This window comes from Carassius gibelio, chromosome A4 (genome assembly GCF_023724105.1).
Source record: "Carassius gibelio isolate Cgi1373 ecotype wild population from Czech Republic chromosome A4, carGib1.2-hapl.c, whole genome shotgun sequence".
NCBI classification, from domain to species: domain Eukaryota; kingdom Metazoa; phylum Chordata; class Actinopteri; order Cypriniformes; family Cyprinidae; genus Carassius; species Carassius gibelio.
In genome coordinates, this window is record NC_068374.1 from 29,694,782 (window position 1) to 29,711,315 (window position 16,534).

The 16,534-nt window shown below is 39.7% G+C and overlaps 1 protein-coding gene across 1 annotated transcript in view; it reads left to right on the forward strand.

The window, feature by feature from the left end:
• The first annotated feature begins 2,209 nt into the window (after positions 1-2,209).
• Positions 2,210-16,534, forward strand: part of LOC127971109 (deleted in malignant brain tumors 1 protein-like) — a 58,455-nt gene continuing 44,130 nt past the window's right edge. The window contains 9 exon segments of the mRNA XM_052573918.1: positions 2,210-2,519; positions 2,816-3,136; positions 3,228-3,548; positions 6,481-6,783; positions 6,927-7,266; positions 10,862-13,170; positions 14,121-14,429; positions 14,555-14,869; positions 15,262-15,571. Coding sequence (XP_052429878.1) covers positions 2,210-2,519; positions 2,816-3,136; positions 3,228-3,548; positions 6,481-6,783; positions 6,927-7,266; positions 10,862-13,170; positions 14,121-14,429; positions 14,555-14,869; positions 15,262-15,571 — 4,838 coding nt within the window.

Genomic DNA, 16,534 nt, shown 5'->3' on the forward strand with positions numbered 1-16,534 from the left:
ACATTTTACTATTCTGCCCTGGCAATGGTGTACTGAACCAAAGATTGACAAATAGCTAACAGAAATAAAGCTCCATCACACGTTTTTCGTTGTGCTTAACCAAAGCACACTTTACTTTACTGTAAAACTGAAAGAAACACAAAAATACTAATTACAGAATGATTTACAAAATACAGTGGCATGGACATTTTCACATTCACAAACATCGATTTACAGAATTAAACAACAAAATAAACAACTGAATTATGTCTTTGAAGAAAAATTTGACTATGCAACCTTATTAGCATATTAGCCATCAGATCGCGCTATATTTCAGAATCTATACAAATACAAATCAAAATAAAACTAAATAAAAAACTTAATACTGCACAGAACATTAATAGTGTCCTATGTGAACAGTTATTGCATTTATTTTTCCCTGGTTTTAGTTTATTTTCTTGAAAATCATATTTGAATGTGCGGCAGCTATAGTTGCCACTTGGACATTTGGACAAGTTTACAAAAAACTATAGATCTTCTGGAAGATTTGTTTTGTTTGGATGATTCTAGGGACCTTCATGATTATATTGATATATATATATATATAAATAAATAAAAATATTAGTAATATGAAAATGACATTTCTTTAGGAGGGTTTGCCTTCGCCATGCTTCTTGGAAGTAGGGGGGAAGTTGACAGCTTCGTGTGACAGGAAGAAAGCGGATACCTTATTTTTTTCTTAAAATCCTTTATTTGTTTGTTTACTTGCATGTCATTGAGAAATAAAACATGGATAACATCTAGAAAATGGAAAGGAAAAGGAAAGGAAAATGACAACTATAAACTGCGGCAACATTATAGGTTTAATTTAACAATAGTTAAATGGGTTAAATTCTCAGTATCTCTCATCTCTCAGACCTCAATCTATTATGAAGCACTATTATGTTGTTTTCATGTTTTTAACCAAAACAATGTTTGACCAGAAATAAAGTTATTAAGAATTTTATTATAAGAAAAAACGAATTATATTCTGTTCCAGTAAGTGTTCAACACTGAGACACTCTCTACTGCTGTAACATGAGCACAAGACACTTATCAGCTCGTTTCTGGAATAAGTGTTTGCTTCCATCTACTGGAAGACTAACGCATTGCAGTATGAAATGTACCTTGCAGTCATTAGAATAAATAGTTTTTTTGCTTCAATCTTGTGGTTGAGTTACACATTGCTACATTCAACGCTTTAATACTTGCTGTAGTTAATGAAAGCTGTTTATTTACAATAAATTTGGGAGTTATATGTTGTAGTTATTTTGAAGATATATATAAATTTTTTTTTAGAATTATTTGTTTAACAGGGTTCAGTGGTTGAGCTTGATTGCAGTTAACACTATAAATTGAGAAAACAGAATAAAATAAATTTGAGTTTGATAAAAGGTATTAAGATAAAACTTGTTTTCCTGTCATGCTGTAAATTGTTATCTGCTGGGTGTAATTTATTATTATTTTTTTTTTTTAGGAATTTTCATTTATTTATTGTATGAGGGAAATATATGTTTAAAGTGAGCCTTTATCAGTCTCTGTATCTCAGCAGGTGTTGATTCTGTAAATATCCCAGAGTGCTTCCTCTCTCTGAAATCTTTAATGTCTTCTGTATGATGTGGGACTATTTTTGCATCTGGCAGGTGTGTGTGCGCATTTTCACTGAAGAGTCTCTATATGGAGGAGGAGTTCTTTTCAGCGCGGACGTTCTTTTGATATATATGGTGAAATTCAGAAATGCCTCCTCTGATTTGTCACTGATTGTGTTTGATGATTTCCTCTGTTGTGTCTAATAAGGTAACAGTGAGTGTCATTGGCAGCTGTGAATCTCTCTCTCTCTCTTTAGGGGGCTGACAGGAGCCAGTTTCTTCAGTGTGTTTGAAGGAGCAGAGGAGAAACTTGTGCTGCATTTTCAGCTGACGAAAATAGTTTGTTGAGCAGGAGATGATGGAGAACTGTCGGATGCTCATATTTCTGTGCTATATGATAAAACTCATCACCTCTGGTAGGTTTATGCTTCAAGAGGGAAAATCATCTCAAATCAAACCTTTATGTAATAGTATTATGACGTGGTTATACTGTAACAAATTTATTAAAGCTGTTATTTTCTTCACATTCTTATTTTTTCAATCTTGTTATTCCTCTTTTCTTTCTCTTGGTGTCTTATTTATCTGTTGCACTAACAGACAGTATGAATGTGAGGTTGGTTGGTGGTCACAGTCGCTGTGCTGGGCGAGTGGAGGTTCTTCATAGAGGTCAGTGGGGAACAGTGTGTGATGACTGGTGGGATATGACTGAAGCTGCAGTGGTGTGTAGAGAGCTGGACTGTGGAGAACCTGTAGATGCTCTGGGTGATTCTTATTTTGGACCAGGATCAGGGCCAATCTGGATAAATTATGTCATGTGTACTGGATCAGAGTCCACATTGAAGAACTGTGCATCAGGGGGATGGGGTAAATATCGTTGTGATCATAGTAAAGATGCTGGAGTCATCTGCTCAGGTGAGCTGTTACAAGTTATGAAATCACTGAAAATTTTTCATATTCCACAAACATAAACTAAACAAAACACAGAATCTACACTTTCTAAAAACATTTAATATCACATCTGTTCCATGAATAATTACAATTATTAATGCACTCCTTCACATTTTTCTTCACTGTGTCTCTACTACTTCTATTATTATTATTATTATTATTATTATTATTATTATTATTATTATTATCATTATTATTATTGTTGTTGGTGGTGTTATTGTTATTGACAACAACTATTTAAATTATCTGTGTTGTTACAGAAGTCCGGCTGGTTGGAGGATCTCGCTGCTCTGGGAGGTTAGAGATCCTTCATAATCAGATGTGGATGTCAGTGTGTGACGCTGTCTTTGACCAGCAGGATGCAGAGGTTGTGTGTAGAGAGCTGGACTGTGGGGCTCCTGTACAGGTGCTGGGAGCAGCTGCTTTTGACAAAGGAGATGCTCAGATGTGGACACAAGAGATTCAGTGTAGAGGAGACGAATCTCAGATTCACCTCTGTTCAACATCACCATCACATGAAAACACCTGTTCACATGACAGTGATGTTGGACTGGTGTGCGAAGGTTGACATTTATTTTTCAGTTGTTTTCTTGATTATGTCTCTATTTCAGCAATATTTTTTTTCCCTCTGTCCTTTAATGTTTCTTTATCTCTCGTTCTCTTTGTTTACAGACCATCTGAATGTTAGGTTAGTTGGTGGTCACAGTCGCTGTGCTGGTAGAGTGGAGGTTCTTCACAGAGGTCAGTGGGGAACAGTGTGTGATGATGGTTGGGATATGGCTGATGCTGCAGTGGTTTGTAGAGAGCTGGACTGTGGAGAACCTGTAGATGCTCTGAGTGCTGCTCATTTTGAATTTGAATCAGGATCAGGACCAATCTGGATGAGTTTTGTCTTGTGTTCTGGATCAGAGTCCACTTTGAAGATGTGTGGGTCAGAAGGATGGGGTAAACAAAACTGTGATCATAGTAAAGATTCTGGAGTCATCTGCTCAGGTAAATTACTTCAAATCGGTCCATAGTGATTAATCTTGTTTTTAAATTAATAAATGGTGCTTCATGGATGACCAGCTAATTAAATTTTTATATGATTAAAAATTGTACCACTTTTTTTTTTCATGTAATAATGTCCAGGGCCCGGTTCCCCAAAACGGTCTTATCGCTAAGTAGTTCTAAACCTATTCCTTAACCTCTCTCTTAACCTTATGGCACGATTCCCGACACGTTCGTACGCTAAGTATATCTTCTGTAAGTCATACTTTCGTAAGGTTGGTCTGGACCATTCATAAGCTCTCTCTTAGCGTTGTTTGAGCTCAAGATGGTACTGTACAGCAGTCTTTAGAAATCAGCGCAGCGAAGTATAAGTCAAACTATGGTATGTTGACAATGTTTTGGCTCAACAATGATTTTATGTTATTTTTTAAGACTCATAATAAATTATGTTCGCAATGGATACAGGCCTATTTATGAAGTTGACTTTATGTGGTGGTATGCTTTTTCGTAATGTAATTAAAGCGAATTGACAATCAATTTTTTAAAAATTAAAATCTGGCAAACAATTTGGCTCTAAATGGCTAATATCTATAAATGGGTTAGCACGGTGGTGTCCAGTAACCGACCAACTATATGGCAGCGATCCAACGTGTCATTGTATTGAATCAAAGACGGAGCCGGACGTGGACGCGGAGCCGTTTAGCCCATGTCAATTTTTTTATTCGGCAAAACTTAAGTCCTTTTGACATTTTGCCTGACGTGGCTATATTAAAAAAAATGTGCCCTCCCAAGACAGCTCATTATGGAGCTGCTGGACCTTCTCAGACCTGCGCTTGCCAGGCAAACGCGGCGGAATTTTGCTTTAAGCCCTAAAGCCCAGCGCTACTTTTTTTTCCTTTCTTTTTTTTTTGTTGTTACAGAGAGATTGTTCGAGGTCGTGGGAGAGGGCTACAGCCTAATCAAGACCTCTGTGTGGAGGTGCGTCCACAATGTCACCAACGCCCTTCTGCGCCATGCCGGGGATTGCATCCTGGTGGATGGCCCTCATCCCTATCGGCAATCCATCTGTGATTGATCAGGCGTAGGCTACTTATCGCGAAAGGGAGACGCGGCCATAAACGTGCAGGTTATAGTGGACCATAGGGGTGTGTTATCTGACCTGGTGGCAAGGTCCAGCAAAACTTCAAGTTCCTCTGACGAGAGGCTTGGTGCCCTTTTTTACGTTGCTTCCCCAGCATATTTTGTATCTAACTCTCTCTCTCTCTGTTCATTGTAGGTAGGTTGCTTTTTATTAAAAACATAAACCAGTTGCAATCAATACTGCATTAAACAGAAGTAACTGCAGCTGCTTTCCAATCAATTCTGATTGGAAAGTACCTTACCATTAATATAAAAGTGTATTATATAATTTTTATAAGTCGTTAAACCCATGTCAAGAAGCGGCACAAGTGGCACAACGGGATAGATGATTGGCAAGGGATAGCCGGTTCGTCTAACCGTCACAACATATCGCGTGAACATATTACTGACCATATGATAATTTAATTTATAGTCTATATTTTACTGATAACTTAAACTATGTTAAAATAAATGTTACTGTAATAATTTGAGGAATGATTCATTTGCATAGAACGTGTTGTCTTTCTTAACGCTGTATTGCACCTTCGCGTGAAGTGGAAAATCGATTCATGAGCAATCGATGCCAACTAATTCAGCACCCTGACTTTGGACAGCGCTCTTGTAACCTCGGACGTACGAGGCAGCGTGCTAAGAAGCTTCATAAGGGACACTTCGGGGAACACACTTAGGAACATAAACAACTTTGGTAAGATATATCTTTCGAGGTCTTCTTAGCGCGCTAAGAGTGAGCGTTATCGGGGAACCGGGCCCAGGTCTAAAATAAACATTACATATAAAGTATAAAAATAACATTATACATAACGCATATTTAATATTTGTTAACACATTATGAGGTTAAACTTTAAGTTTTATGAAATAACAAATAATCTTATTAACTGTATTTTGTTAACTAGTTAATCTTCTTTCTACACTGAAAAAGACAAACAGCATTTTCTTGTAAAATATTCAGTAAAAATCTTTTTGTTTACGACAACAATTTTTTTTTTCACAATGTACATTTACTTTTAAACTGATCAGTTTGTATAAATCAACATTAATACATCATGATGAACAATTATGAGTTAAAAATTTAACATTAACCTAGATTAATTAATGATTTCAAATAACTGTTGATTGTGTTCATGATACTGAATGCATTAATTGATGTTAACAAATTAATCCTTAAAGAGTTAGTTTACCCAAAAATGAAAATTATGTCATTAATGACTCACCCTCATGTCGTTCCAAATCCGTAAGACCTCCATTCATCTTCGGAACACAGTTTAAGATATTTTATATATAGTCCGAGAGCCTTCTGTCCCTCCATTGAAAATCTATATACAGTTCATACATAGTCCATGTCCAGAAAGATAATAAAAACATCATCAAAGTAGTCCATTTGACTTCAGAGGGTCAGGTAGAATTTGTTGAAGCATCAAAAATAAATTTTGGTCCAAAAATAACAAAAACTACGACTTTATTCAGCATTGTCTTCTCTTCTGGGTCTGTTGTGAGCGCGTTCACTGCTCAAATGTATTTTCGATGCTTCAACAAATTCTAACTGACTCTCTGATGTCACATGGACTACTTTGATGATGTTTTTATTACCTTTCTGGACATGGACACCGTACATACATTTTCAATGGAGGGACAGAAAGCTCTCGGACTAAATCTAAAATATCTTAAACTGTGTTCCGGTCTTACGGGTTTGGAACGACATGAGGGTTAGTTATTAATGACATAATTAAAATTTTTGGGTGAAATGTCCTTTTAATATGAAGTGTTACCAATGTTTCTTATTCTTTTGTTGTTTCAGGCATCAGACTGGTTGGAGGATCTCGCTGCTATGGGAGGGTAGAGATACTTCATAATCAGACGTGGATGTCAGTGTGTGATGCTGTCTTTGACCAGCAGGATGCAGAGGTTGTGTGTAGAGAGCTGGACTGTGGGGCTCCTGTACAGGTGCTGGGAGCAGCTGCTTTTGACAAAGGAGACTCTCAGATGTGGACACAAGAGATTCAGTGCAGAGGAGATGAGTCTCAGATTCACCTCTGTCCAGCATCACTATCACATGAAAACAACTGTTATCATGACAAAGATTTTGGACTGATGTGTACAGGTTGGAATTCATTTTCTTTGAGTAAAACTATTTTTATTTTTTACCTTTTGTGTGCGTATCTGTGTTACTGCCCAATTTTATTATTTATTTCCCTCTGTCCTCTATTTTCTATACATCTGCCATTCTTTCTATTCATTATTTAGACAGTGTGAATGTGAGACTGGTTAATGGTTACAGTCACTGTGATGGTAGAGTGGAGGTTCTTCATAGAGGTCAGTGGGGAACAGTGTGTGACGCTGGTTGGGATATGGCTGATGCTGCAGTGGTTTGTAGAGAGCTGGACTGTGGGGAACCTATAGATGCTCTGGGTGATGCTCATTTTGGACCAGGATCAGGACCAATCTGGATGAGTTTTGTCTTGTGTACTGGATCAGAGTCCACTTTGAAGATGTGTGGGTCAAGAGGATGGGGTAAACATGATTGTGGTCATAGTAATGATGCTGGAGTCATCTGCTCAGGTAAACTACTTCAAACCTGTCCTCAGTGATGAACCACCTGCCTTAAATAAACCTTTCTTTAAAATTCGTATTTATTTCAACAGTTTTTCCAAATTTAGAAATAAAAAGTTTTTCTTTTAAAAATAATGAATAATTCTTAATAGTTAACCAAGGATGACAAGAATTTTGTTGTTAAAAAATGTACCAGTGTGTTTCATGACACAAATAATGTCCAGGTCTAAAATAAGCATCAGACATACATAGTTTAATATCTGATAATATGTTACAGTGGGGTTAAATAGATTAGCATTATGTTTCATGATCTATCAAAGAATCATACTTTTCCAACATTTATTAATTCAGGTAAATGTTATATAAATTTTTATGATGAGCAAGACTGAACTGAAATGAACAATAGTATACTGATTAATAAAACTTAAATGTTTTAAAATAACTGTTTGCATAATTACATTGGGATAACTAATGTTATAATGGGATAACCTGATGTTAAAGGGTTAGTTCGCCCAATTTTCAAAATTATGTCATTAATAACTTACCCTCATGTTGTTCCAAACCCTTAAGACCTCCGTTTATTTTTGGAACACAGTTTAAGATATTTTAGTTTTAGTCCGAGAGCTCTCAGTCCCTCCATTGAAGCTGTGTGTACAGTATACTGTCCATGTCCAGAAAGGTAATAAAAACATCATAAAAGTGACATCAGAGGGTCATGTTGTGGGATGTGTCTTCAATGTGTTTAGTTTAGGACAGCTCAGTGTGTTTGTGTGAATGAGAGTGAGTGAGTGTGCATGTCCGAGGTGCGCCCCTCCCCCCTGTCTGATCCCCGCGAAGCAGCGGATGAGTGTGTGTGAGAGTGATACGGTGACCGCAAGGGGCAAGGAACTCGACCGGAAGTTGAAGTCGGGTGGGGGCTGCCATCTTTTAGCAGAACTTCACTTGCGTTAGCATTCCCATTGACTCCCATTCATTTTGGCGTCACTTTGACAGCGAATAACTTTACATCTGAGGCGTTTAAAGACTCTGTTTGTCCATTATTTATTTCTAAAGATACACGACAATGTATAAAGGGCTCCATTACCTTCTATGTTACATTATGGCCCCGTAGAAACAGTTTTAGTAAAAAATAGGCTAACGATTGCGTCATAACCACTCGTCTCTCTGTCGCATTACCGTACAGACTGGAGGAGAAGCTCGTAGGCAATTAACTTAATATGGCGTACTGGCGTTACATTTTAAAATACTATACAAAATAATCAATCAGAATACTTACTCCTGCTCACTCACGACAAAGAACTCCCTGCTCAAGCTCACCGTCTCTGCAAGATTAACGATGGCAGTTTGCATTCACAGCTACTAGAAGATTTACATCTGTCAGACAGGTTGCTGACGTCTTCAAGCTTCGTTTGAGTCTGCGCGTCAGAAAGGGAAGTGCTAAAAAACGCTAAAACTGGGCTTCATTTGTCTCAATTGAGTTCCAGTGGGGTCGCTGTGTCCATTTCTTTTACTGTCTATGGGTGACCAGTGCAGGTAGTTAGCTGTGTGCAGCGTATTTCAGTGCAGCCAGCAAAATAAAGCACCTAAACTCTTCGGCAAGACGGCCTCTTTGTTTTTATATGCTACCATCGCACTAAGCAGCGTGAAGTTTAGGGAGTTAACCCCAGGAGGAGAACTTCCGGCCCAGGAGAAGACGGATCTCCTCTGTCTCCCCCAACCACGGTTAGGAAACAGAAACAGGAAAGGTTAACAGTCAGTTAGAATTTTTTGAAGCATCGAAAATACATTTTGGTCCAAAAATTGCAAAAACTACGACTTTATTCAGCATTGTCTTCTCTTCCGTGTCTGTAATGATAGGCATTCTATTGAGTAACCACAAGGTGGCAGTATAGCCTTTCCTTCTGTGTGATGCTTATGTTGTAGATAGACGAACAAGCAGACAGAAAGTTGTTGGACATACCATGTTGAGGATGTCTATAAAATAAAAATATAGCTTGCTGCTCATAGAAGCTAGCAGCACAAATGTTCATGCGTGACTTCTTGAATAACAGAAGGCCGAACATTACATGGTACCAGGACTGGGGTCAGGAAAAGAACTGATGCAAGATGGACGCAGTAAAACCACCAACTCCGCTGAAAATGACGGGGAATGTGGATGCGAACTGGCGAACCTTCAAGCAACAATTTCAGCTCTACATTGCCGCGGTTGGAGTTGATCGTCGGGCGGAAGAAAGAAAAATAGCCCTTTTGCTAACCATCGCAGGAGCGGAGGCTATTGAAGTATTCAACACCTTTGTGTATAATGAACCCGACGATAAAGACAAGTTTGACGAGGTCCTAAAGAAGTTTGATGAACACTGTCTTTCGAAAAAAAATGAAACATACGAGAGATATGTATTTCGTTCTCGTCTCCAACAGCCTGGTGAGTCGTTTGATAATTATCTCACCGATCTCAAAATAAAAGCTCAGTCCTGCAACTTTGGTGATCTAAAAAACTCAATGATAAGGGATCAGATTGTTTATGGGACAAATGAAAAGAAGCTAAGAGAAAAGCTGTTGAGGGAAGCGGATCTCACACTGGCAAGTGCAATAAAAATATGTCAAGCTAATGAGCTGGCAAAGCAACATGCTCTTACTTTTCAAGCGGTGCCATATGACCAAGAAAGCGAGTCCGTGAATGTAGTGAAAATGAAAGGAAAATCACAGTTCAAGTTCAAACAAAAAGACAAAAAGAGAGACGATGATCAAACACAGTTTGACTGTAAGAAGTGTGGTGAAACGCACAGACCGAGACAATGCCCTGCATTTGGAAAAACATGTGCAAAGTGTAAAAAGCATAATCACTATGCGAAAATGTGTCATACCAGAAAAAAAATACACATAGTGCATGATGACCCAGATGACAGTGATGATTTGAGCGAGACATTTTTCATCAAAATGGTGTCGTGTGAGAAAAGCTACGTACAGCCCCAAAAAGCAAGTGACACAGAGCATGCTGTACGTGCAGTAAAAGATGATAAATGGACTGCACCTCTGTTAGTCAATGGGACACTAGTAACCTTCAAAATTGACACCGGAGCCAAAGCCAACTTGATCAATGAAAATGATCTGAAAGCTCTTGAAGAGAAACCAAAAAGAGTTGCAGACAAGACAATGTCATTAAAAGCATACAACAATCAGCCAATAAAAACTATGGGTAGTTGTAGGCTCAAATTGACTGCAAAAGGCAGACAACACCACTTGATGTTTACAATAGTGCCAAGTGGACACGAGTCGATCCTCGGAGACAAAGCATCTGAAGATCTTGGACTAGTCAAGAGGATCTACCAGATCAACAGTGATAACATAAAAATAGACAATCAAATCAAAATGCTGTCACAAAGCGAAGGTAGTACAAGTATTGTGAACAAATACGCGACTGTCTTTAAAGGACATGGTACACTACCTTACACTTACAAAATACAGCTCAAGGAAGATGCTAAACCTGTAGTGCATGCCCCAAGGAGAGTGCCAGCACCTCTTAAAGCAGGACTTAAAAAGGAACTGAACAGAATGACACAGATGGGAGTCATCGAGCGAGTGGAAGAGCCCACAGACTGGGTAAATTCCATCACATGTGTTAAAAAAAGAAACTCCCCTGAGTTACGTGTCTGCCTAGATCCTAAAGATTTGAATGAAAATATTAAAAGAGAACATTATCAAATCCCAAAGAGAGAAGAAATTCTGAGTGACATGGCCGGTGCAAAGTACTTCAGCAAATTAGACGCCTCGCATGGATTTTGGCAGCTGAAACTGGACCCAGAAAGCAGCAGGTACACCACCTTTAACACACCATTTGGGCGTTACTGTTTTCTGAGGCTTCCATTTGGCATCAAGTCAGCGCCAGAGATCTTTCACAGAGCTATGGAGTCAATCATAGAGGGTCTGGAAGGAACACGAGTGTACATTGATGACATAGTTGTCTGGGGAAACACAAAACAACAACATGATGAGAGACTTGAGAAGCTGTTACAGAGAGTGAAAAAGTATGGACTAAAACTAAAAAGAGAGAAATGTCTTGTTGGAGTGACAGAAATGACATTCTTAGGAGACAAGCTCACAGCAAACGGCGTGCTTCCAGACAAAACAAAAGTGCAAGCCATACTGAATATGCCAGCTCCAACTGATAAAAAAGGAGTTTTGCGAGCAATGGGGATGGTAAACTTTCTGGGTAAGTTCATTCCCAACCTCTCCTCAAAAACGAAATGCCTCAGAGAACTGCTGCATCACAACGTTGCATTTGAGTGGACCACAAAACATGAAAAAGAATGGAAAGAACTGAAGAGAACTGTGACTGCTGAACCAGTTTTAACCTACTTTGATCCAACAAAACCAACCAAAGTCTCCACTGATGCATCAAAAGACGGACTAGGAGCCGTATTGCTACAAATGAATGAAGAAAAATGGCAACCTGTAGCATATGCATCAAGATCGATGACTGAGACTGAAAAACGCTATGCTCAGATTGAGAAGGAGACGCTGGGCCTAGTGTTTGGGTGTGGGAAATTTCACACTTATGTTTATGGACTGCCCACATTCACAGCAGAAACTGATCATAAACCACTCATATCAATCCGTAAAAAGAATCTCAATGACATGTCGCCCAGAATCCAACGTATGATGATGACATTGCAGCGCTATGACTTTGACCTAATATACACGCCAGGTAAATACATAGTGCTTGCTGACACACTTTCTAGAGCACCAGAACTCAACAGTGGCACAGCTGAGAACACCGCAGCAGAAGATATTGAAATACACATCAACATGGTCACTGCCTCACTGCCTGCATCAGACACCATACTGCAGCAGATTGTTAAAGAGACAGCAAAAGACTCCATGTTACACAAAGTGTCTCACTGTGTAAACAACGGATGGTCAAAAGGAGTTTGCCCACAGTTTTTCCCGGTGCGGGCAGAGCTGTGTATGTCAAAAGGACTCCTGCTGAGAAAGAACAGGATTGTTATCCCACAGACCATGCGCAAGGACATGCTTCAACGTCTTCATGAAGGACACCTGGGAGTGGAAAAATGTAAGAGAAGAGCACGTGAAGCCATCTACTGGCCAGGTATCAACAAAGACATAGAGGAAATGATTGAGAAATGTGACATCTGCCTCAGACACCACTACAAACAAGTCAAGGAGCCAATGCTGGTGGCTGACCTTCCCACTGCCCCTTGGCAAAAGGTGGGCACAGATTTATTTCATCTGTATGGCAAGGATTATCTTCTTGTTATAGACTATTACTCGAACTACCCTGAGATTGCGCAACTCTCCAGCACCACCGCACAGTCTGTTATAGTGCACATGAAAGGGTTCTTTGCCAGACACGGAATCCCACAATGTGTTGTGAGTGACAACGGTCCGCAGTATGACTGTGGAGAGTTTAAAGAGTTTGCGAAGTACTACGGATTCCAGCATGTTACCTCAAGCCCATTGTACCCACAAGCCAATGGTCAGGCTGAAAAGGGAGTACAAATTGTTAAGAGACTACTGAAGAAAGCCAAGGACGGTAAGACTGATCCTCACCTTGCTTTACTTAGCTACAGAGCTGCACCTCTGGAGTGTGGAGCGTCCCCTGCTGAGCTGCTTATGTGTCGCAAGCTCCGCACCACGCTACCACAATTGCAACCAGGACGAGACAATAACAACTGGATTAACAACAAAAAGAGACTCAAAATCAGACAAAAAATGGCCTATGACAGAGCTACAAAAAGTCTGGAACCTCTTTGTGAAAAGGACACTGTGAGAATCGAGGGACCTAATTGCTGGGACAGAAAAGCGACCGTGCTCAGTGAAGTCGGACCTAGATCTTACGTTGTGGAAACAGAGGATGGACAAAAAGTGAGGAGAAACAGGAGGAGTCTGTTAAAGACTCATGAGGACACTGACAAACACGGTGAAACTGAATCTGAAAAACAAAATGATACACCGAATGCACACCAAGCTGAGCCTAATACCACAGCCTCTCAAATGACTGAACCAATCAGAAGGTCTACTAGACCTAGAAAACCACCTGAGAGACTTATTGAAAAAGTATAATGCTTTACATTGTTGTTTAGAGTAGAGTGCCTTGTTATTGTTAACATTTTGACTTTTTGCATGTTCGTAAGGCTTTATTACAAGCAAAGTTAAAAGTTAAGTTAAAAAAAAAAAAAAAAAGAGCTGTTTAGTTAACCTTTGTTTTATAACTTTGGAAAGGGGATGTAATGATAGGCATTCTATTGAGTAACCACAAGGTGGCAGTATAGCCTTTCCTTCTGTGTGATGCTTATGTTGTAGATAGACGAACAAGCAGACAGAAAGTTGTTGGACATACCATGTTGAGGATGTCTATAAAATAAAAATATAGCTTGCTGCTCATAGAAGCTAGCAGCACAAATGTTCATGCGTGACTTCTTGAATAACAGAAGGCCGAACATTACAGTGTCTGTTGTAAGACAGTTCAAAACACAGCAGTTTGTCATATCCGGTTCGCAAACGAATCATGCGATGTAACCGGATCTTTTAGAAACAGTTCACCAAATGGAACTAAATCGTTTTTAAACCGTTCGCGTCTCCAATACGCATTAATCCACAAATGACTTAAGCTGTTAACTTTTTTAATGTGGCTGACACTTCCTCTGAGTTCAAACAAACCAATATCCCGGAGTAATTAATTTTCTCAAACAGTACACTGACTTGAGTAACATGAGGGTGAGTTATTAATTACATAATTTTCATTTTTGGGTGAAGTATCCCTTTAACAAGATGAATCTTATTATGAAGTGTTACCAGTGTTTATATATATATATATATATATATATATATATATATATATATTTTTTTTTTTTTTTTTTTTTTTTCATTGTTCAGATGTCAGACTGGTTGGAGGTTCTCGCTGCTCTGGGAGGTTAGAGATCCTTCATAATCAGACGTGGATGTCAGTGTGTGATGCTGTCTTTGACCAGCAGGATGCAGAGGTTGTGTGTAGAGAGCTGGACTGTGGGGCTCCTGTACAGGTGCTGGGAGCAGCTGCTTTTGACAAAGGAGACGCTCAGATGTGGACACAAGAGATTCAGTGCAGAGGAAATGAGTCTCAGATTCATCTCTGTCCAACATCACCATCGCATGAAAACAACTGTTCACATGACAATGATGTTGGTCTGATGTTTGCAGGTTAGAATTATTTTCCTTTTAAATCCTTTTTAAAATGTAGAATGTTTGAGTCGTTTTGCATCTCAAATTTTCTTTTTCTTTCTCTTTCAATATTTTTTGTTTCATTCTCTTTGTGTATTATACAGACAGTGTGAATGTGCGGTTGGTTGATGGTCACAGTCGCTGTGCTGGTCGAGTGGAGGTTCTTCATAGAGGTCAGTGGGGAACAGTGTGTCATGATTTCTGGGATATGACTGATGCTGCAGTGGTGTGTAGAGAGCTGGACTGTGGAGAACCTGTAGATGCTATGGGTGATTCTCGTTTTGGATCGGGATCAGGACCAATCTGGATGACTACAGTATTATGTACTGGATCTGAATCTACACTGAAGAACTGTGGATCATTCGGATGGGGTAAAAGCAGATGTGATCATAGCAAAGATGCTGGTGTCATTTGTTCAGGTGAATGAGAGTGATCTTCAATCCTTTTTGGAGCAAATTCACTAAACGGTCATGCCACTCTTGCACATGCTATCAACTCTGTCTTATGTACAAGCCATCCACAAATTAATTTAAACGTGGACATTCAGTGTACAAATAGCACTTTGTCTAAAGTAAATAAAATAGGTGATTGTCATGTATATGAACATTTTGCTCATTTTATTTTGGTAATTTAATGTCATGAATTTTTTACACTGACACTGACTTGTTATTGTTTTATGTCTATATCATAACCCTAGACAGATGGTCTTCTGTATTGTGTAAATATTACTAAAAACACTAACCTACTGAAGTATCTGTGTATGTATTTTGAAGGAAATGTTACCAATGTTTATTTTTCTTTCTTTGTTCAGGCATCAGATTGGTTGGAGGTTCTCGCTGCTCTGGGAGGTTAGAGATCCTTCATAATCAGATGTGGATGTCAGTGTGTGCTGCTGTTTTTGACCAGCAGGATGCAGAGGTTGTGTGTAGAGAGCTGGGCTGTGGTTCTCCTGTACAGGTGCTGGGAGCAGCTGCTTTTGTCAAAAGAGATGCTCAGATGTGGACACAAGAGATTCAGTGTAGAGGAAATGAATCATTTATTCTTTTGTGTCCAACTTCACATGACATACAGTGCTCTCAAGAAAACAACGTGGGACTGATATGTTCTGGTAAAATGTCAATGTTTAACCTTTAAAACATTTATTACTGAAATTAGAAATCATATGATGGTTGTGTTTTAGAATTGTCACATTCATGTGTAGCTCCAGTGTATATAAGCTTTGTCATTTGATTGACGTTCAACGTTACGTCAGTGACTGACGAAATCGGGGACTGTATGGAAAACGCCACTATTGCTGACCCCCTCCAGTGCCCTGCGAAAGCCGGCAAGTCCCCCCACACCAGTTGGGGTGGAAGACAGGACAGGGCTTAGGCAGAGGAACCCGCACTGCTGTTCCATACAGTGAGAATTGGATAACACTGGGAAAGCGTACCCAAGTAGGGGGGTGCTGTGGAACCACATCCTGCGCATAGGAGGTAACGTGGAATTACACATGGACTGGCCGTAGGGAGGACACAGGCTCTACACAAAGATTATAGAATCACGCAAACGTATTAGGCATCGCCCAGACAGCAGCTCTACAGATGTCTGCTATCGAGGCACCCCGTGCCAAAACCCAGGAGGAAGCCAAAGCTCTTATAGAGTGTGCTCTCATTTCCAGGGGGCACGTTAAGTGACGGGCCTGATATGCTAAGACTATAGCCTCCACTATCCAGTGGGCAAGTCTTTGTTTGGAGAGCCTTTCACTTCTGCTGTCCTCCGAAGCAGAGAAAGAGCTGGTCTGAGGTCCTGAAGCTCTGCGTGCAGTCCACATAAATACGCAGAGCACGAACGGGACAGAGCAAGGCGAAGGCTGGGCTGCTTTTGCAAGTTTACCACCTGATCCCTGAAGGGTGTGGTAGGAACTTTGGGCACGTATCCGGGCCGGGGTCTCGTTAGAGTTGGCTGGCCCAAATTCGAGGCATGTATCATTGACCGAAAACGCCTGCAGGTCCCCGACCCTCTTGACCAAAGCCAATGCAGTTAGGAGTGCTGTCTTCAGCGACAGAAACTTAAACTCTACTGATTGAAAAGGCTCTAAGGGC